Genomic DNA, 21,370 nt, shown 5'->3' with positions numbered 1-21,370 from the left:
CCGTACACCTCGTGCACACGCGCCGCTCCGTACACCTCGTGCACACGTGCCGCTCCGTACACCTCGTGCACACGTGCCGCGCCTCTCCGTACACCTCGTGCACACGTGCCGCGCCGCTCCGTACACCTCGTGCACACGTGCCGCTCCGTACACCTCGTGCACACGTGCCGCTCCGTACACCTCGTGCACACGTGCCGCTCCGTACACCTCGTGCACACGTGCCGCTCCGTACACCTCGTGCACACGTGCCGCTCCGTACACCTCGTGCACACGCGCCGCTCCGTACACCTCGTGCACACGCGCCGCTCCGTACACCTCGTGCACACGCGCCGCTCCGTACACCTCGTGCACACGCGCCGCTCCGTACACCTCGTGCACACGCGCCGCTCCGTACACCTCGTGCACACGCGCTGCGCCGCTCCGTACACCTCGTGCACACGCGCCGCTCCGTACACCTCGTGCACACGCGCCGCTCCGTACACCTCGTGCACACGCGCCGCTCCGTACACCTCGTGCACACGCGCCGCTCCGTACACCTCGTGCACACGCGCCGCTCCGTACACCTCGTACACACGCGCCGCTCCGGGCACCTCGTACACGCGCGGGGCCGCTCTGTCCGGGCACCTCGCACACGCGCGGGGCCGCTCTGTCCGGGCACCTCGCACGCGCGCGGGGCCGCTCTGTCCGGGCACCTCGCACGCGCGCGGGGCCGCTCTGTCCGGGCACCTCGCACGCGCGGGGCCGCTCTGTCCGGGCACCTCGCACGCGCGCGGGGCCGCTCTGTCCGGGCACCTCGCACGCGCGCGGGGCCGCTCTGTCCGGGCACCTCGCACGCGCGCGGGGCCGCTCTGTCCGGGCACCTCGCACGCGCGCGGGGCCGCTCTGTCCGGGCACCTCGCACGCGCGCGGGGCCGCTCTGTCCGGGCACCTCGCACGCGCGCGGGGCCGCTCTGTCCGGGCCGCCTCGCACACGCGCGGGGCCGCTCTGTCCGGGCCGCCTCGCACACGCGCGGGGCCGCTCTGTCCGGGCCGCCTCGCACACGCGCGGGGCCGCTCCGTCCGGGCCGCCTCGCACACGCGCGGGGCCGCTCCGTCCGGGCCGCCTCGCACACGCGCGGGGCCGCTCCGTCCGGGCCGCCTCGCACACGCGCGGGGCCGCTCCGTCCGGGCCGCCTCGCACACGCGCGGGGCCGCTCCGTCCGGGCCGCCTCGCACACGCGCGGGGCCGCTCCGTCCGGGCCGCCTCGCACACGCGCGGGGCCGCTCCGTCCGGGCCGCCTCGCACACGCGCGGGGCCGCTCCGTCCGGGCCGCCTCGCACACGCGCGGGGCCGCTCCGTCCGGGCCGCCTCGCACACGCGCGGGGCCGCTCCGTCCGGGCCGCCTCGCACACGCGCGGGGCCGCTCCGTCCGGGCCGCCTCGCACACGCGCGGGGCCGCTCCGTCCGGGCCGCCTCGCACACGCGCGGGGCCGCTCCGTCCGGGCCGCCTCGCACACGCGCGGGGCCGCTCCGTCCGGGCCGCCTCGCACACGCGCGGGGCCGCTCCGTCCGGGCCGCCTCGCACACGCGCGGGGCCGCTCCGTCCGGCCACCTCGTACACGCGCGACCCCATGCATAAACTTACCTTCATCCAGTACCATGACAACTAGCAGCAGCGTCCTGCACACACTGAGGCCCCTGATCATGTGACCCCTGACTCCTCCCCCTCCTGTGACCTCATCACAGGTCCTGTGCAGTGTGTGCACACAGAACAGCCAATGCGATCGCCGCTCCTGAATGCGTGCCTTCCCCCTGCCTCAGGGAGTGAGACGTGATGCACCGCGGGCCGCAGATGCCTGCTTGGGCTGCATGCGGCCCGCGTGTTTGAGACCTCTGCTTTATACCATGTACTCCAATACCGCAGTGTATAGTATAATCGTGGCCTGCTCAGCTACAGACTGAGCTTCAAAGAAGTACCAAAATGTCAGTGATTGGGGCCTTTAGGAGGCCCTGGCTGCCATGGTAACCTATTGATCCCCTGCAATCACGTCGTGGGGGGCCAGTGTGTCTTGATGAGCATGTGCACTAGTGATCATGCTATTTAAATATCACTGTCAGTGATTGATAGTGGCATTTAAAAGGCTAGCGCTGATCGCTGCTGTTACAGGCATATGCTTGCTGTGTACGACAGCTGTCTTCAAACACCTTGACACACTCCATAAGATTCTATTTGTCTGTTTGTCTATCACAGAAATAAAAGGAAAATACCGTATATACCAGGGCTGTGGAGTCGGAGTCGTGGAGTCGGAGTTGGAGTCGGTATAAAATGGACCGACTCCGACTCCTAAAATATATAATAAATTGAGTACAGTAATTCAATGCAGAATGTGCTGAATATTTTTTCATAGGAGTTTGGGAAAGTTATGAAATGTCCTATAAATGGCTGTTATATTCCTGATCTAAGGCTACATTCACACACAGCGTTTTTCCTGTGTTTTTTGAGGATACGTTTTTCAGCTGCAAAAGCTGATCATCTTTTTAAAAAACTGCATCACCTGAAAGGTTTTTGAGCTCATAGATAATGTTTTCATTAGCAAAAGCAGATTAGAAATCTGCTCTATCTATCCATTTATCCATATCTGTCTCCATATCTTATCTGTACCAAAAAGAATGAAAACCGGGTAGTACACCAATATATATTCTGTTCTATCTAAATATCTTGATTATTGGATCATAAAAATGATTAAATGTCTGAGGTTCACATTGTACTACAATAAATTTTTCACTTAAATATAAGCAATATGTGTGGGAGTCGGAGTCGTGGAGTCGGAGTCGGAGTTGGAGTCGGTGTAAGGGAAATTGAGGAGTCGGAGTCGCAGGTTTGGCTTACCGACTCCACAGCCCTGGTATATACTCGTGTATAAGCCGAGATTTTCTGCCCATTTTTTTTGTCTGAAAGTCCCACTCTCGGCTTATACACGAGTCATATTCCGGGGGGGATCAGCGGGGACCCTCTGCAGCCCCCCTGCTTGTTCCATGTTCTCGGCGCTGCTCTTCCTTCCTGCTTCAGCTGTCACGTGGTACCGCTCATTAAACTAATGAATATGCGCATATTTAATGAGCGGTACGACGTGACCGCTGAAGCAGGAGGAGAGCAGCAGCGCGCTGAGAACATGGAACAAGCAGGAGGGCTGTGCTGCATAGACAAGCGCCAGGACCGGGTGAATATGAACGGGGGGGGGGGGTCGCTCTGCTCTCTTGCGTCCTCTGCAGTGACATTCAGGTCAGAGGGCGCCATTGCGCCCTCTGCCTGCACAGTCACTGCAGAGCCCGCAACGCTGATGAGCAGGGGGAAGCGACGGAGGTGAGTATACAGTTTTTTTTATTTTTTTTTATTTTTTGGTAACGGAGGCAGCAGCAGCAGCAATATGATGAGGCCACTCACTGTGCAGGGTAACTGGGGCCACTCACTGTGCAGGGTAACTGGGGCCACTCACTGTGCAGGGTAACTGGGGCCACTCACTGTGCAGGGTAACTGGGGCCACTCACTGTGCACCCTCGGTTTATACACGAGTCAATAAGTTTTCCCAGTTTTTTGTGACAAAATTAGGGGGTCGGCTTATACACGAGTATATACGGTAATTGTAGTGATGAGCAAACATGCTTTGATAACATCTTATCCGAGCATCTGGGCGTGCTTGTATATTATGTTTGAATCCCCGCAGCTGCATGATTCACGTCTGTTAGGTTAGTTTCACACTAGTGTGTGGAGGAGCTGCGGAGGGTTGCGGACTTCCTCGTGAAACTCCGCCCCCTGCCGCGCCTCCTCCCTTCAGCTCCGCCTCCATCGGCATGCGTACCCTATCTTTAGCATTGGGTATGCAGGCCATGCTGATGTATGCGGATGCCTCCGCATGCATCGTTTTGTCGGTGCGGCGACCGCAACAAAATGCAACACATTGCATTTGGCGCAGGTCGTTGCATATACGAGCACTACAGGATACTAGGATAACACCCGGGCGTCCTCAGATAAGACGGTATCTGAGCATGTTCGTTCAATAATGAACTGACCAATTTATGTGCTAAGTATCTTCATGTCTTTTTCCTATTTTCTAGGGCAGTAATGCAATTCATATTTCATGATTGTATGCTATAGCGCTACAGAGTGCAACTATATTTGTTAGTTATGTCTGGTAGTGCAAAAAATCCTCAAGCTTTATTCCAAATACATATCCTTAAAATCCATACAAGGATAATGTGGTGCAGGAACCCCTCTGACATGTAGAGCTCTATGTCAAAGGGCGCAGTAGGCACCAGAAGCGAGTCAGAGCGGTTCCTGCACCACATCATCCTTGTATGGATTTTAAGGATATGTATTTGGAATAAAGCTTTTTATTATTGATGTACCTGTCCACCTCTTTTTTTTTTTTTTTTTTTTTTTCTTCCTCGGATATTTCTGGTCGGTCAGCAGCATTGGAAAGATACTCTGGAAAATAAAGACAGATGTTTCCTACAATACGAGTACAATGGCAATTTTTCGCTTCCGTTTTTATGGAGAATATAGGGAGGTGACTACTCTTAGTTTGCACCTGTTCACACCTGTTTTCTATATAGAAGTGACTGTCAGTGTTTTTATATTTGTATACACAGGCTCCCTGACAGAGCGCTCCACACATCAGCCTATGGCAGTTTTAATTACAGCAGGATACTGTCAACCCACATAAATGTAGGCTATATTAGCTCATGAGAGTAGTCATATTAGAGTAGGTTCCCAGCAAAGAAGATCACCTTGTCATGGCTGCTGGACATACATGAATTGACTAATTTATGCACTAAATATCGTCGTTTTTTCCTGTTATCTAGATCTGTAATGCAATTCCAATTTCATACATTTAATGTTTGCATACTATAGAATTACAGAATGCAGCTTTTCGTTAATTAAAATTCTGTCTGTCATCATGAGGCTGCTGAAAACTGTTCCTGAGAGGACAGGATTTGCGAGTCAAAAACAGCCCCATTGGCCAGTGTGAAAATTGCAACATTGCAATTTTATTTTATAATATGAAAAAAATTCTTAAAAAAAAAAAATTATATATATATTTTTTTTAATCATTAATAAAAAAAATGCTGATTTGCACAATAGGTCTTTTTCTGATGTTGTATACCATCTGTTAACACTGTTGTAATATCCTAATAATTACTCCAGTCATCTTATCTCATCAAACAATATTTGTTTAATAATGCCTTTTCCTTTACTTTCCAGCTGAATGCAATATTCACACGTCGCCGTCCCCCGGTATACAGGTCAGACATGTGTACACCCCATCAACCACCAAGCATTTCTCCCCCATCAAGCAGTCCACCACATTGACAAACAAGCATCGGGGCAACGAGGTGTCCACTACACCCCTGCTGGTGAATTGTGAGTACTCGGTTCTCCATCTTCTCATGTCATATCCTCTGCTGCGGCATCACTTGGCAGATGGGCCTGTTATTTCAGGATATGCATTATTACTAAAAGGATGCTATTGTCCATATAAATGTGGTGATAATTCATCCAGGACTATAATTATCATGTTTCCTATGCTATAAACTTCGTTTTTGTCTCTTGCACAGCTCTGTCTGTTCACCAGTTGGCTGCTCAGGGGGAGATGGTGTATCTGGCAAGTCGTCTTGAACAGGGTAAAGCATAAAACTCCTTGCTGGCCAGGAACCTTACCGCAAAAGCTCTCAAAGTTGGGCAATCTTGTCTTCCATTTACCTCCTGCTGCAAGACAATGGCTAGAGGGAGTTAAAAGGTTTATGCTCATTATCTGCGGGAGCACACCACTCCCTGCCTCCTGGCTTCCACTGGTGTAGGGGGCAGTGTGCTCCCGACTGTTGGACAATGAGAGCCCATAGTGTAAAGGTGCTGTGACACTTAGCGATGCACCAGCGATCCCGACCAGCGATATGACGCGGTCAGGATCGCTGGTGCATCGCTAAGTGGTCGCTAGTGAGCTGCCACACAGGCAGATCTCACCAGCGACATCGCAGGGGTCGGGGGTCGCTACTTACCTGTCACACTAGGCGATCCTGACGTCCTCCCCCCCGCCTCCACGCTCGTCTCTCCACAGGAAGCTGACAACGAGAAACGGTCCTGGACGTTCTCGCACGATCAGCGATAACCAGCGGGGGAGCGGTCGTAGGTAAGTATCAGACACAGCGATATCGCTAGCAATATCGCTATAACGTCACAAGTTATAGCGATATTGCTAGCGATATCGCTAAGTGTGACAGTACCTTAAGCAGAGGCAGATTTCTCTCTGCAGCATCAGTGGCTTGCTTGCTGGCTGGATTCAGTGATCCTGGCATGCTTTAGAATAGCGCTTACAAGCTCTATAGAGAAGATATTGTTAGCGCTGTGCTCCTTGCCTAGAAGACTGGTAACCAGTAAGCAAAACTGAAATGTCCTCCATTGAGAATGGAAAGGATATTTTCTCCTTCGTCTCATTGGGGGACACAGAGACTGTGGGTGTGTGCTTCTGCCGTCTGGAGGCCGACACTAAGTGTACAAAAAAAGAGTTAGCTCCTCCTCCGCCGCATACACCCTCGCCCCCCTAGGCCGGGCGTAACTCAGTTTTTGCTTAGTGTCTGATGGAGGCACACGCAGTCTGGAGCTCCAGACTAGATTTCTTCTTTTTTTTTTTTTTTCTTCCCTCCTTTTTCTATGAAGATAAGACAGGGGCGACGGATCCTATAGAGAGGATCCGATCTCCCCAAATCATCAACGGGCGACCACGTGTGAGTAACCCTCCACGTGTCCTCTCCCGCACCGAGGGACACATCTGGGACTTTTTGCCAGACAACTATTTTTTAAAAGAGGGGCAACGCATCCTGATAAGAGGATACGGTTTCCCCATAACTTCATCAGGCGAGCACGTGTGAGCAGAACCCAGGGGTCAGCCTCCACGTTGTTCCTCTCCTACAACAACAATGTATGGAGGCCCCTTCCACCCCTTGGTAGTGAGTCCAGGGGCTGAATTGGAGGCGCAGGTGAGCCGATCTAGTTACTGGACGTGGCGAGTACAGGGGGAAGAAACCGGTACCAGAAGTCCCCCCCCCCTTGCCGGGGATGGAGCCCACGGCGGATGGCCCTGCTCACCTTTAATATTAGGGGGATCCGTCTCTCCCGCTCGCCCATCGCCTCTCTCCTGGAGCGCACCGCAAGTTTGCCCCGGTGAGTAACGGTAGAGGTCGAGGCCGTTTGCCCAGAGTGGCGTTGCACCCGGACGCCGCACACCGCGTGTACCGGAGTGCGGCCGGAAGCCCGCCGGCGGCCGCGGCCCCCGCTGCAGGAGGAGGCCCGTGAGTATCGCGCGAGGCCGCGCGCCGACTTCCGGTGGTAGCCGGAAGTCCCGCCCACTGACGTCGCATGGGGAGACGCTCTGTATAGGAGCAGGAGGCCTGGAGGTCAAGGGGTGGAGAACGGCGGGCGCACAGGTCCCGGAGCGGAGACTTCCGCCCTACCACCTCGCGTCCACGCATCCGGAGTTTCCCGGGGTACTTCAAACAGGAGTGGGACGCTGCCGGTGGGTGAGTGTAACTCCGTTTGGAGAACCGCACTGGTTGTCAGGGAAGGGGTTACCCTCCTCCTCCTTCTACCCTGCCTTCAGCTTGTGCAAGTATGTCTGCCAAAGGGAAAGCTCACTCTTTCCTTTACGCGGTTTGCGTGTCCTGTGGGGTCAGGCTGCCAAAGGCACAGGCGGGTAAATTTTGTGAAGCCTGCGAGTCGGAGCGCGCCCAGGAGCCCCCCACTGTTTCTGAACCCAGGGGTCAGGACCCCCCGGAATGGGCGGTGTCCTTATCGCATTCTATGCTGTCCCTTACAAGGGCAATTGAATCCCTTCAAGGCCCGGGCAGGAACAAGGATGGTGGTCTGCCAGCGGAAGATGGCTCGTCCTCGTCTCAGGACCCTCCAACCGTTAGAGGTCGCTCCAGTACCAGGCAAGCTCATATCAAAAGGGCTCGTTCCCCGTCGGCCGGGCCCTCCGGGGCTTCGGCGGCGGGTATTAGGGCATCCCGTTCCCCGTCGCTGAGCTCAGGGAGCGATCAGGATGAAGGCGAGGAGGAGGAGGCCTGGAATCTAGAAAGCCTGGGGTTCCAGGACTCTGTGGACAGTCTCATTGAGGCAGTCAACCAGACATTAGAGATCGAGGACGATGTGCCCACAGCCTCAGGTCACAAGGTCTCTTTCAAGAAATCCAGGCGACCACATAGAAGGTTTGCCACGCATCCGGAGTTTGAGGAGCTAGTCCAGAAACATAGAGAACACCCGGATAAGCGTTTTGCAATGCAAAAAGCGCTGCAAGCAAAGTATCCGTTTCCTCCTGAGCTCCATAAGGGTTGGGTAGAGTCGCCAGTAGTGGACCCACCGGTATCACGTTTAGCATCAAGATCGCTATTGTCGATACCCAGTGTTTCTTCTATAAAGGACCCAACTGATCGCCTCATGGACGGGCTTGCCCGCTCGGTATATGAGGCAGCAGGGTCGGCTCTGGCCCCCTCCTTTGCGGCAACTTGGGTGGCTAAAGCCATGGTTTCGTGGGGGGACGCTCTGTATAAGGCCCTCCAAGACAGGGATCTGCCCGCGGAGGTCTTGGAGGTGGCAAATCAGATATCAGGAGCGAGTGATTATCTTGTCAGCGCCTCACTGGACGCGGCCGAGTGTTCGGCTGTGGCGGCAGCAAATGCGATCGCCATTAGGCGTGCATTATGGCTGAGGCTGTGGAAAGCGGATTCTATCTCTAAAAAATCCTTAACCTCATTGCCTTTTCAGGGCAATCGGCTGTTCGGTGAGAAGCTTGATAGGCTTATCTCAGAAGCCACAGGGGGGAGAAGTAGTTTCCTCCCGCAGCAGAGAAGTTGCCCGGCATTCATGCAAACGCAGAGGCGTTTTCGACCCTTTCGTAGCCCCTGGGGGGGGACTTCGGCCAGGGCATACTCCTCCGCAAACGATGGCCAGAGTAGGGAAAAGCAAACCTCTTACAGGGCCAATCCGCTGGGTAGAGGCCGAGGCCGTTTGCCCAGAGCGAGGGGGGCCAGGTCCCAAAAACCTCCAGCTAAATGACTGGAGGCGCTCCGTACCTACGGACGACAGAGTGGGCGGACGCCTACTAGGGTTCAGCCACGTTTGGGTCGCAGTGACACGCGACACTTGGGTGGCAGAACTAATATCGTCCGGGTACAAGATAGAGTTTGTCGGACGGCCGCCACAGCGATTCTTCCGTTCCCGACTTTCCAAGACAGATTCGCAGGCGGAAAGTTTGTTACAGGCTATAATGACGCTACAGCGCAAAGGGGTCATCGCCCCAGTGCCGCAGGGCGAAGAGTCGCAGGGGTTTTACTCCAATCTGTTTTCGGTCCCCAAAAAAGACGGGACTGTGAGGCCAGTACTGGATCTAAAGATCCTGAACAGATTCATCAGGGTCAGGCGATTCCGGATGGAGTCCCTCCGCTCGGTCATTGCAGCCATGGATCCAGGGGAATTCCTGGCCTCGATCGATGTGCAGGATGCATATCTGCATATTCCGATATTTCCCCCACACCAGAGGTTCCTGCGATTTGCGATCGGAGGACGACATTTCCAATTTGTGGCTCTGCCCTTCGGTTTAGCCACTGCCCCCAGAGTCTTTACAAAGATAATGGCGGTGGTTATGGCCATCCTGCATGCACGGGGCATAACGGTGTTACCTTACCTGGACGACCTTTTGGTAAAGGGGCCGTCGTTTCAGGAGTGCCAGGACAATGGCAGTATCACTCTGGATACCCTGGCCCGTCTGGGCTGGTTGATCAATCGGAGCAAGTCGTCCTTGGTTCCAGCCCAAAGAATCGTGTTCCTAGGCATGATTTTCGACACCTCCCGGGGGCTGGTGATCCTCCCTCAGGACAAGGCGCGAAAAATCAAGCAAGGGGTACAGAACCTTCTACAGCCGGGCACCAGATCCATCCGGTACGGCATGAGTGTGTTGGGCAGAATGGTGGCGGCGATGGAAGCAATCCCTTTTGCCCAGTTCCATCTCCGTCCGCTTCAGCATGCGCTCTTGACAGCATGGGACCGGAGGCTGCTGTCTCTCAGTCATCGGTGCAAGTTGTCTCCGCTGGTCCGAGGTTCACTCCGGTGGTGGACTCGCGACTCGTCTCTGGTCCAGGGGAAACCCTTTCCCCCGGAACAATGGTTGGTGGTGACGACCGATGCAAGCCTACAAGGTTGGGGAGCAGTTTTCCAGGGTCACATAGCCCAGGGGCGGTGGTCCATTCAGGAGATAGTTCTCCCGATCAACATTCTGGAGATACGGGCAATACGATTGGCCCTGCAACATTTCCAGTGTTTCCTGAGACACCGGCCGGTGCGCATCCAGTCGGACAATGCTACAGCAGTAGCATATGTCAACCATCAAGGGGGCACGCGCAGCCAGGCAGCCATGCGCGAGGTCGGGCTGGTACTGCGTTGGGCAGAGAAGAACCGCGTGGTAATTTCAGCGGTGCACATTCCAGGAGTCGAAAACTGGGCGGCAGATTTTCTCAGCCGACAGGGGGTCGCGGCAGGGGAATGGTCCCTGCACCCCGAGATCTTTCAGCAGATCTGCCAACGGTGGGGGACACCAGACGTGGACCTTATGGCATCCAGAGAGAATGCCAAAGTACAAAGGTTTGTCGCTCGATCCCTCGATCCGCAGGCAATCGCAGCAGACGCTCTGGTGCTCCCGTGGAGCCAGTTTCGTCTCCCGTACTTGTTCCCCCCGCTGCCGCTGCTTCCAAGAGTTATCAGGAAAATAAGGAGAGAGAAGGTTCCAGCAATTCTGCTGGCCCCAGACTGGCCCCGGCGGGCCTGGTATGCAGATCTGGTTCAACTAGTGGTGGACGTACCCTGGCGTCTTCCAGATCGGCCGGACTTACTGTCCCAGGGGCCGATCTGCCATCCGAACTTAGGGGCCCTGTGTTTGACGGCGTGGCCATTGAATCTTGGCTGTTAACACAGGCAGGATTCAGGCGCGATGTGGCGGCCACGATGGTGAGTGCCCGAAAGCCTTCCTCGGCGAGAGTATATCATCGAACTTGGGAAGTTTTTTTCCGTTGGTGTAGGGATCGTGAAGTGGCTCCTCTGGTTTTTTCGATCCCCAACGTACTGGCTTTTCTACAGGCAGGGCTGGACGCAGGGTTGGCTCCGAGTTCGCTCAGAACGCAAATCTCGGCCCTGTCGGTGCTTTTCCAACGAAAAGTCGCTTCCGTCTGGCAGGTTAGGACGTTTATGCAGGGGGTTGCACATTTAGTACCCCCCTATAAGGCGCCGACGGAATCATGGGACCTGAACTTGGTGCTCAGGGCCCTTCAGGAGGCTCCTTTCGAACCATTGCAAGAGGTCTCCTTACCTTACCTGTCCAGAAAGGTCGTTTTTCTAGTAGCTATAACGTCTATTAGGCGGGTTTCGGAATTGGCGGCCTTATCTTGTAAACCGCCGTTCCTGACCTTTTATAAAGATAAGGTAGTTTTAAGGCCAGCTCCTCCCTTCTTGCCGAAGGTTGTGTCTGCATTTCATATCAACGAAGACATTGTCTTACCCTCATTTTGCCCGGCACCGGTGCACAGGGTAGAAAAGGCTTTGCACACCCTGGATCTGGTAAGAGCTCTTAGAAGGTATGTGACAAGGACAGCGCCATTCCGCCAGACAGACTCTCTATTCGTGGTTCCAGAGGGGCGGCGGAAGGGGCTCGCTGCGTCCAGAGCGACTTTGGCCAGATGGGTTCGCCTGACGGTCCAAGAATCTTATCAAATCAGTGGCACGCCTGTTCCGGCAGGGATCAAGGCTCACTCGGCACGGGCAGTGGGTGCCTCATGGGCACTGCGACACCAGGCTTCAGCGGAGCAGGTGTGCAAGGCAGCTACCTGGTCCAGTTTGCATACGTTTGTCAAACATTATAACGTACATACCCAGGCATCCTCGGATGCAAGCCTGGGAAGAAAGATTCTCCAGGCAGCAGTTGCGCACCTCTAATCAGGGGCGCAAATTAGCATGGATTGGGTGAGCTAAGATCCCGCCCAGAGGACTGCTTTAGAACGTCCCACAGTCTCTGTGTCCCCCAATGAGACGAAGGAGAAACATGGATTTTTGTGAGTACTCACCGTAAAATCCTTTTCTCCGAGACGCTCATTGGGGGACACAGCACCCACCCTATCAGCCAGTTGGCATTTACTTATTTTGAGTTATACAAATCCTTGTACAAGGTTTAGGGTGGCCCCTTTTTCAGACATATAGTTTCTTGCCTGAGTTTAAGGCGCGTTCTCCTACTGCTTATGCACTAAACTGAGTTACGCCCGGCCTAGGGGGGCGAGGGTGTATGCGGCGGAGGAGGAGCTAACTCTTTTTTTGTACACTTAGTGTCGGCCTCCAGACGGCAGAAGCACACACCCACAGTCTCTGTGTCCCCCAATGAGCGTCTCGGAGAAAAGGATTTTACGGTGAGTACTCACAAAAATCCATGTTTCCAATAAGTACATTGCAAATTTGCGTGTTTTCACAAATCTTTTGCAAATTTAACCATTTATGTGACATGGAGTGACATTAAAGCACGTGCAGAGGTGGTCCACTGATGCCTTTGGCAGGCAGAAATGGTTTAGTACGTCTCTATGGCCGGTTTCACATTTGCGCTTCAGGGCGCAGCGACGGCCTATGCACGGCCGCCGCTAAGCCCCGCCCCCTGCTGCGCCTCCGCCGGTAGCTCCGCCTCCAGGCGCATGACGCTGCATGTGTCATGCGTCCCCTATCTTTATCACTGAGGACGCAGGCCGTGCGCAGTATGCGTTTGGCGGCGCCTGCGTCCTTTTGACGGTGCGCCGAGCGCAACCAAATTGCAACAGGTTGCGTTTGGCGCTGGTCGGCGCACCGTCAAAAGGACGCATGCGCTGCAAAAATGCCTACTGCGCACGGCCTGCGTCCTCAGTGATAAAGATAGGGGGTGCATGCAGCATCATGCTACCGGCGGGGCTTAGCGCCGGCCATGCACAGGCCGTCGCTGCGCCCTGAAGCGCAAATGTGAGACCGGCCTAACCTGTTCCGTCAGCCCTTATAGACACGGAATGGTGCAGTGCCATGCATGTGTCATCTCTGCTCCATTCATACTACTCCTTACTGCAGTCCTAGTGGTGTTGGTGAGGCTGAGGATCGGTGTGGGGGACTGATCATCAGTGGGGGGGGGAGCTGCGGATTGGTTAGGTGTCTCATTAGTTTAACTCACACTGAGCTGGCACTCATGACCTATGAAGTCTGCTGAAAAAAAATTGTCTTTAACCTCCTACCAGAAAATGTGATCAACCTAACGGATGAAGAAGGATTTACACCGCTGATGTGGGCAGCAGCTCACGGACAAATCGCCGTTGTGGAGTTTCTACTTCAGAATGTAAGAAATTGAAAGAGCTTTAAAATAATTTGCACATTTTGAATACAAAAAGCTCTAAAAATATATTTAGACTCTTATCTCTATTCTTTATTAAGGGTGCGGATCCTCAAGTCCTCGGGAAAGGTCGCGAAAGTGCTCTGTCCCTGGCATGTAGTAAGGGCTACACGGATATTGTGAAAATGCTGGTAGAGTGTGGAGTGGATGTGAACGAGTACGACTGGGTAAGATCATCACATGAAAGTATAATAAAATGCATGTAGTAAGATGAGCACAAAGATTTACTATGTCTACATCCTTACACCTTCTTTACAGAATGGAGGAACGCCTTTGTTATATGCCGTCCATGGCAATCATGTGAAATGTGTGAAAATTCTTCTAGGTGAGTATCTGAGCGATGTTGGGGTGTAGTGATACGTGGCAGTATGGTTTACACCTGTCCCGGGGGGTACTCTTGAAGGTAGAGAGGCCTGAGTCTCTGACTTTACTAAACCCTGATCTGTCTCCTCCCCCACCCCATGAGGCATGGGACAGAAATGTAAGGTTAACATGACACACAGACAAAACAGGGATAACAGAAAATCTCTGGTATACAAAGGCACTGACCAACAATAAGGAGGAGGATAGGGACAGGGAGGAATAAACTAAATGGGAACAGGGAGCAGGAGATAAACACACCCTTACTGCAGCAAAGTACAGAACACTACTACAACACCTCTATTGCAACTGCTTAGCTTTAGCACACAGCACAGGAAGACATATTTTTCATCGTCTGGGACAAGAAGGTCTGACCAGTTTTTATAGGAAGAGGTAATGACCAAATCAAAAGCTGCTAAAATGGGGCTTCATGCTTCTGATCAGCCTAGAAAGGGTCGTTAACCTCTTCAGCACCAGAGGAAACTATATTCGTTTAATATGGGACACTAATGACACCATCTCTAAGGAAGACCTGCGATTCTTTACCCGACATGACCGTCTAACTCCAGGTCTTCCAGGGAACATGACACTCCAGCGTATGTAGAAAACACCAAAAAGGCCAAGCAGTCAAAAAGATCCATAAAGAACATTATTTTATTGATATTACATATAAAATGTGGACACTTACAGTACATGGAAATAGGGGGATAAAAAATAGACGTGCACAGTGGTGATGAGGGCCAGACACACTGTCAACACTGCGATGGGAAAAATTACCCAAAATACAAGGTAGTAAATAAAGGTCAGGGAAACATCTTTATAAATACATAGATCAATGATTACATTGCAGAATTATCACATAGCAAATGCTACTGCCTATGATTAAACCAACAGGATTCCCTGACATGGTACAGACACAGAGCCATAACAGAGCTGGTGCTCAGAAGTAAATAAATGCCATACCAATTAGATCATTGCCATTGCGGTATAATTACCTGGGAGCAGTGAGGTCAGTCCTGTCCCCGACACGCGTTTCGGAGCCTACAGCTCCATCAGGGGAATTGCAATGATCTAATTGGTATGGCATTTATTTACTTCTGAGCACCAGCTCTGTTATGGCTCTGTGTCTGTACCATGTCAGGGAATCCTGTTGGTTTAATCATAGGCAGTAGCATTTGCTATGTGATGATTCTGCAATGTACTCATTGATCTATGTATTTATAAAGATGTTTCCCTGACCTTTATTTACTACCTTGTATTTTGGGTAATTTTTCCCATCGCAGTGTTGACAGTGTGTCTGGCCCTCATCACCACTGTGCATGTCTATTTTTTATCCCCCTATTTCCATATACTGTAAGTGTGCACATTTTATATGTAATATCAATAAAATATTGTTCTTTATGGATAATAATAATAATAATCTTTATTTATATAGCGCCAACATATTCCGCAGCGCTTTACAGTTGAACAGTTTCAAACACAACAGTCATAAGTAACAACGTTAACAATACAATAATTAAAGCGAAATAAGACGACCCTGCTTGTGGAGCTTACAATCTACAATGAGGTGGGGGAGATACAAAGCATAGGTTTGTATTTACAATGATGTATTTACAATGACGGTCCAGCCATCTTCAGGGGGTGGGGGTTAGATGGAGATAGTGAATGGGCTACACACACACAAACATAACATGACTTTGATTACTGAATGTGATAGGCCGCTCTGAACAAATGCGTTTTGAGCGAGCACCTAAAACTATGCAAATTGTGGATGATCCTAATATCTTGGGGTAGAGCATTCCAGAGGATTGGCGCAGCACGGGAGAAGTCTTGGAGTCGGGAGTGGGAGGTACGGATTAGGGCAGAGGTTAGTCGAAAGTCATTTGCAGAGCGCAGCGGTCGGTTAGGCCGATAGACAGAAATGAGGGAGGAGATGTAAGGGGGTGCCGCACTGTGGAGAGCTTTGTGGGTGAGAACAAGTACTTTGAATTGTACCCTGTAATGAATTGGCAGCCAGTGTAACGACTGGCGAAGAGCGGACGCGTCTGAGTAACGATTAGCCAGATGGACAACCCTGGCTGCTGCATTAAGGATAGACTGGAGAGGGGAGAGTCGAGTGAGAGGGAGGCCAATTAATAGAGCATTACAGTAGTCCAGGCGGGAGTGGATCAGGGCGACAGTGAGAGTTTTTGTTGTTTCCATGGTGAGAAAAGGGCGGATTCTAGAGATGTTCTTTAGGTGTAAGCGGCATGAGCGGGCAAGAGATTGTATATGGGAGGTGAAGGAGAGATCGGAGTCGAACATAACACCCAGACAGCGTGCCTGCTGTTGGGGTGTTATTATGGTGCCACCCACAGAGAGGGAAATGTCAGATTTAGGGAGGTTAGTAGATGGTGGGAGCAGAAGAAGTTCAGTTTTGGAGAGGTTGAGTTTCAGATAGAGAGCAGACATGATGTTGGAGACTGCAGACAGACAGTCAGTGGCGTTCTGTAGTACAGCGGAGGTAAGGTCAGGGGATGATGTGTACAGTTGTGTGTCATCAGCATAAAGATGGTACTGAAAGCCAAATCTGCTGATGGTCTGTCCAATTGGGGCCGTATAGAGAGAGAAGAGAAGGGGGCCAAGGACTGAGCCCTGAGGTACCCCAACAGTGAGAGGAAGAGGAGATGAAGTGGAGCCAGAAAACAGAACACTGAAGGAGCGGTCGGAAAGATAGGAGGAGAACCAGGAAAGAGCAGTGTCCTTAATGCCTAGTGACTGGAGCCTAGAGAGTAGGAGAGGATGGTCAACAGTGTCGAAAGCTGCAGAAAGGTCGAGAAGAATGAGCAGAGAGTGGTCACCATTACGTTTTGCTGTCAGAAGGTCATTGGTCACTTTGATGAGTGTAGTTTCTGTCGAATGTAGGGGGCGGAAACCGGACTGTGAAGGGTCTAGGAGGGAGTGAGTGGAGAGGTAACGGGAAAGGCGTGAGTATATCAGGCGCTCCAAGAGTTTAGAGATGAAGGGGAGATTGGAGACTGGTCTGTAGTTGTTTGTGCAGGATGGGCCGAGGGTGGGTTTCTTTAGTAATGGAGTAATGATAGAGTGTTTGAAGGAGGAGGGGAAAATGCCAGAGGAGAGGGAGAGATTAAAGATTGTAGTTAGGTGAGTTGTGACGACTGGGGAGAGACTGGAGGAGATGTGAGGGAATGGGGTCGGTTGTGCATGTAGTCGGACGAGAAGAGGAGAGGAGCCTGGAGACTACTTCTTCTGTGATGGGAGCGAATGTGGAGAGTGAGCCAGGGGGAATGCAGGGAGGGATGGGAGTCACTGAATTTGGTGATTGGGAGCGGATTTCCTGACGGATATTGTCTATTTTCTCTATAAAGTGGGAGGCAAGGTCATCAGCGCAAATGTCTGTGATAGGGGCTTGTGCTTTTGGCCTGAGGAGGGAGTGAAAGGTGTCAAAAAGTTTCTTGGGGTTGTTGGATAGTGAGGAGATCAGGGTGGTGAAGTAGGTCTGTTTGGCGAGGTGAAGGGCAGAGTTATATGTCCTTAACATAAATTTGAAGTGTATGAAGTCTTCTGGTGTACGTGTTTTCCTCCATAAGCGTTCAGCTCACCTAGAGCATCGCTGGAGAAACCGGGTTTGCGATGTGAGCCAGGGCTGTTTCACTCTGTGTTTGGAGGTTCTGAGGGTGAGGGGAGCTACTTGGTCAAGGGTGCTTCTAAGAGTGTCATTGAAGTGATGTACAGCCAGATCAGGACAGGACAAAGAAGAGATTGGGGACAGTGATGAGTGTAGATCTTTTTGACTGCTTGGCCTTTTTGGTGTTTTCTAATAAATGTGCAGTAAATAGTCCTGTTCTGTATATGTGGGATTACAATACATATTATTGATCAATGTCTTGATCTATTTAGCCATGTGATATAATTTTTTGGCTTCCACATACAGTATGTCTATTACTTGCTTATTTTTTCCAGCGTATGTAGTATTCCCTGCCTTCTCTGTAGTAATGGATTCCATGTTGGAACATGCTGTCTTTACACCAGACATGAAATCTACAATTCCTTTGTGTCGTAAGACCTTGGCTAAGCTGTGCTTATCAGCTATTCCTAAAGGGGGTTTTACACATAGCGATATCGCTATAACGTCACCGATTTTGTGACGTGATAGCGATATCGCTATGTGTGATACTTACCTCCGACCGGCTCCCCCGCTGTCCATCGCTGATCGCGCGAGAATGTCCGGCTCCATTTCTTGTCGTCGGCTTCCTGCTGTGACAACGAGCGACACGTGGAGGCGGGCGGGAGGACGTCAGGATCGCTGTGTGTGAAAGGTGAGTATCGTGCGCTGCGTCGCTGCTGCATCGCTGCTGCATCGCTGTGAGATCTACCTGTGTAACAGCTCACTAGCGATCATTTAGCGATGCACCAGCGATCCTGACCGGGTCGGATCGCTGGTGCATCGCTAAATGTAAAGGGGCCTTAACTCCCAAGGTAGCTGTGAATGCAGCTCTGCATCCTAGAAGGGAATCTAGATTGTGAGCCCCAATGTAGTCAGTGATGATAATGTCTGTAATGCACTGTGGAATTAATGGTGCTATGTAAGCAAATTAAATAAAAATAAAGTGCATGTAGCCAGGCATAGGTAGCTTGTATGGGCCCGGTAGAGCTACTTTTTTTTATTAGGAGGTGTCATTTATCTAGGGTTCTGCTTGGACAAACTCGTACAGCAGCACTCTCTCAGTAAAGGGGCATGACGTCTGTAGACCAAGGAATCCGACATGGTGAAAATACAAGATGTAGGAAAAAACTGCCTATTTTTCTACATTTCTGAGTCTGCTTGGGTCAGCCTTAGCCACGCACATTACATTTTTATCTGTTTTTATAAAACATTGCACTTTGATACAAAAAATGCCCTTGATGATTGGAAAGTTGTCAGTGGCTTTTTCACAACCTGCTGGGGTCTACTCTCAGAAAGTGTGGCGGTATAATATGGTTTCTGTATCACTTAGAATTTCAGATTTAGTTGTGTTCCTAAATACTAGGTAAATGGTTAAACAAAATTTAGATTATACAGGTAGACCCATCAGACAGAGTGGGTCACAGGTGGGTAGTTATGTGGGAAAGTATTTTTGGGAAACTTTTTGAGCCTGGTATTGACTTTAGCTGAATGATATGTTATTGTTGGCAGAGAATGGGGCCGATCCGACCATTGAGACTGACTCTGGATATAACTCCATGGACCTGTCTGTCGCTCTGGGCCACAGGAGTGGTAAGTTATGTACCTGCAGCAAACAACCCTCTGGGTCCAGGTCCAAAGCTATTCATCTTGTGCACACAGAAGTGATTGTATTTCCTCCCATATAAGCAGCGAGCGCGGCATCATGCTCCTTCCTGTCAGTATGTGGCCAAGATTGCGAAAATGCTGTAACGTCACTAAGTCAATAGAAAGCCATGCTGTAAATATTATCTGAGGACATGTCCTTACTGTATAATGGGTGATTTATGAATAGATCTCACACACATCTAGACACAAGATGGCTGCGTAGATTACCTAATAACCCATTGCCCAATGGCAATAACAAGCTTCATACAGGTATTTGTGAAATAGCCTGTCTATATATCCCATTAAGTCTTGGGAATCTTTCATTATTAGCCGAAACCACTGCAGCTTTCCCTTCACTATCAGTTGATTGTCAGGTTTTTCACCAGCCCGTCCTGTAGTGATCCGCTGATCGCAGGGGGAGCTTCTGCCTGAGCAGAGAGTCACCGGGCTTCTAATCAGAAGAGGCACTGGGGATGCTGGGAGGTAGGAGGAGGTTCTGGTGGCCACGGACTACCAACGAGGCCGCTGGACCAGAGACCTGCAAATATTTTTGATCAATTTTAATACAAACCTGCATTAAATTAAAAAGGTTGTCCTGCAAAAACAAGTTGTCACCTTTCCATGGGATAATTTATTGATCTGTTGGGGATCCATCCTCTCGAATCCGCACTAGTCAGCAGAATGAGGCACTTTTATCCCTGTTAGGATAGGTGCTGGGTGGTGTAGCCATGCTCTGATACAGAGTGGGCACATGTGAGCAGAGCTCCCGGTATCCTGGACAGATCTCCTGCTTAAAAACCTATGTTCCCTGTCAATTACTGCTCTATACCGGTGGAGGAGGGGGAAGAGTTACTAGCAGTGATGTGCGAGAGAGACTTTGATGCCTGGGAACTGCTGCGCTGCTGTCAGGAGGACTTCGGCTCTTGGCACGCTGAGAGGTTAGGGCAGCCATCTTAGGTGCCGTGTCCCAGCGTTGTGAGGGGACGCGTGACGGCGTGAAGAGGACAAGGCAAGTCAAAACTTAACTCAAGCTCAAGTAAGGATCTCTTTGGAAATAATAAACTGAACAAGTGAACATATATTTCCCTATAAAATTCAAATTTATTTATCTCAATTTAAAAAAACACACCAACCCAGTGAAAAACTGGTGTATATATAGATAATACCATAGGATAAAAAAACCCTAGCCTATAGGATACCCTGCAATAAAGCTAAACTTTATTCCTGCCTAGCCGTGGAGGTTGGCACCCTAATAGGATGATTTTGGCGCCCCCACTCAACGTAGGCTTTCCCTCACTCCCCTATTTCACCCTAACAAAAAAGGTGGGAAAACAATGTCCAAAAAGGGCAGAGGTGAAGTGAGCCTTGAAACTAGATAGGCACCCAATAGGTATAGCATAAACCAAAGTACATGACCATTTTGAAATGAGACCTGTATTAAGCAAAAGATGTCAGCAGAATTCCTCAGTTATTAGGCAATTCAGTATAGTTATGAGTTCTCGTATCAGATGTCCTCCAAACCCTTCATATGCTGACAGCACCAAAACAGTCCCATGGTTAATAGATAGACAAGCGATATAGCAAAATAATGTGCCACACATATTCCCCCAAGGTAGGACTTATCATGACTCGGGTGCACCCCGACGCGTTTCCCCGTAGATGGTACGGTTCATCAGGAGGTTTTACTCAAGTGGATGCTGGCTGCCATAGTAGATGATGACGCCTTTTCCAAGTCAAAACAACCCTGGTGTGAGTCTTGGCGCTGGAGCTCATCCATGTGAGACACAGGAAGAGGGAGCTCCTGTGAGGATTCCACTAATCCAACTAACATCTCGACTAATTCAAGTCATCCTGACGTACATCCATCGGATAACTATATCTGACATGGTCTGGAGCATTTAGAGTCCAAAACCAGGAGTTTTGACCCACCCAGTGCCGAGATATCATCTGAGGCCTACATCTTATGTGAGGCCTTGAAGCCTGGCTGCTAAATTTATACAGCATCCAAGAAGCCTGCTCCCTTCAGCCAAAACGCTCCAATACCCTGGGGACTTAGGCCTAAGTCACCCACGCCTCAGCACAAGACAACGGAGGACCCCCGACCCATCATCCGGTAGAAGAGACAGCGCGGCACGCGGAGGCATTCTCCAGCTCCAGGAGGCAGGCCTGCAATCATTAACGGCCACGGTTTGCCCCCTTTCCACACCGCAGGGTCCCAGTGCCGCGAGC

General features: G+C 51.3%; 1 protein-coding gene across 1 annotated transcript in view; it reads left to right on the top strand.

Moving 5' to 3' along the window:
- ANKRA2 (ankyrin repeat family A member 2) overlaps positions 1-21,370 on the top strand; it is a 51,121-nt gene that overhangs the window by 12,079 nt on the left and 17,672 nt on the right. The window contains exons 3-8 of the mRNA XM_073584067.1: positions 5,244-5,402; positions 5,597-5,662; positions 13,319-13,416; positions 13,512-13,637; positions 13,729-13,795; positions 19,007-19,087. Coding sequence (XP_073440168.1) covers positions 5,244-5,402; positions 5,597-5,662; positions 13,319-13,416; positions 13,512-13,637; positions 13,729-13,795; positions 19,007-19,087 — 597 coding nt within the window. The remainder of the gene's footprint in view (positions 1-5,243; positions 5,403-5,596; positions 5,663-13,318; positions 13,417-13,511; positions 13,638-13,728; positions 13,796-19,006; positions 19,088-21,370) is intronic.

Source organism: Dendrobates tinctorius, unplaced genomic scaffold (assembly GCF_039654945.1).
Source record: "Dendrobates tinctorius isolate UK_male_01 unplaced genomic scaffold, ASM3965494v1 ptg000083l, whole genome shotgun sequence".
NCBI classification, from domain to species: Eukaryota; Metazoa; Chordata; class Amphibia; order Anura; family Dendrobatidae; genus Dendrobates; species Dendrobates tinctorius.
This window is presented reverse-complemented; position numbering and strand designations above follow the sequence as displayed.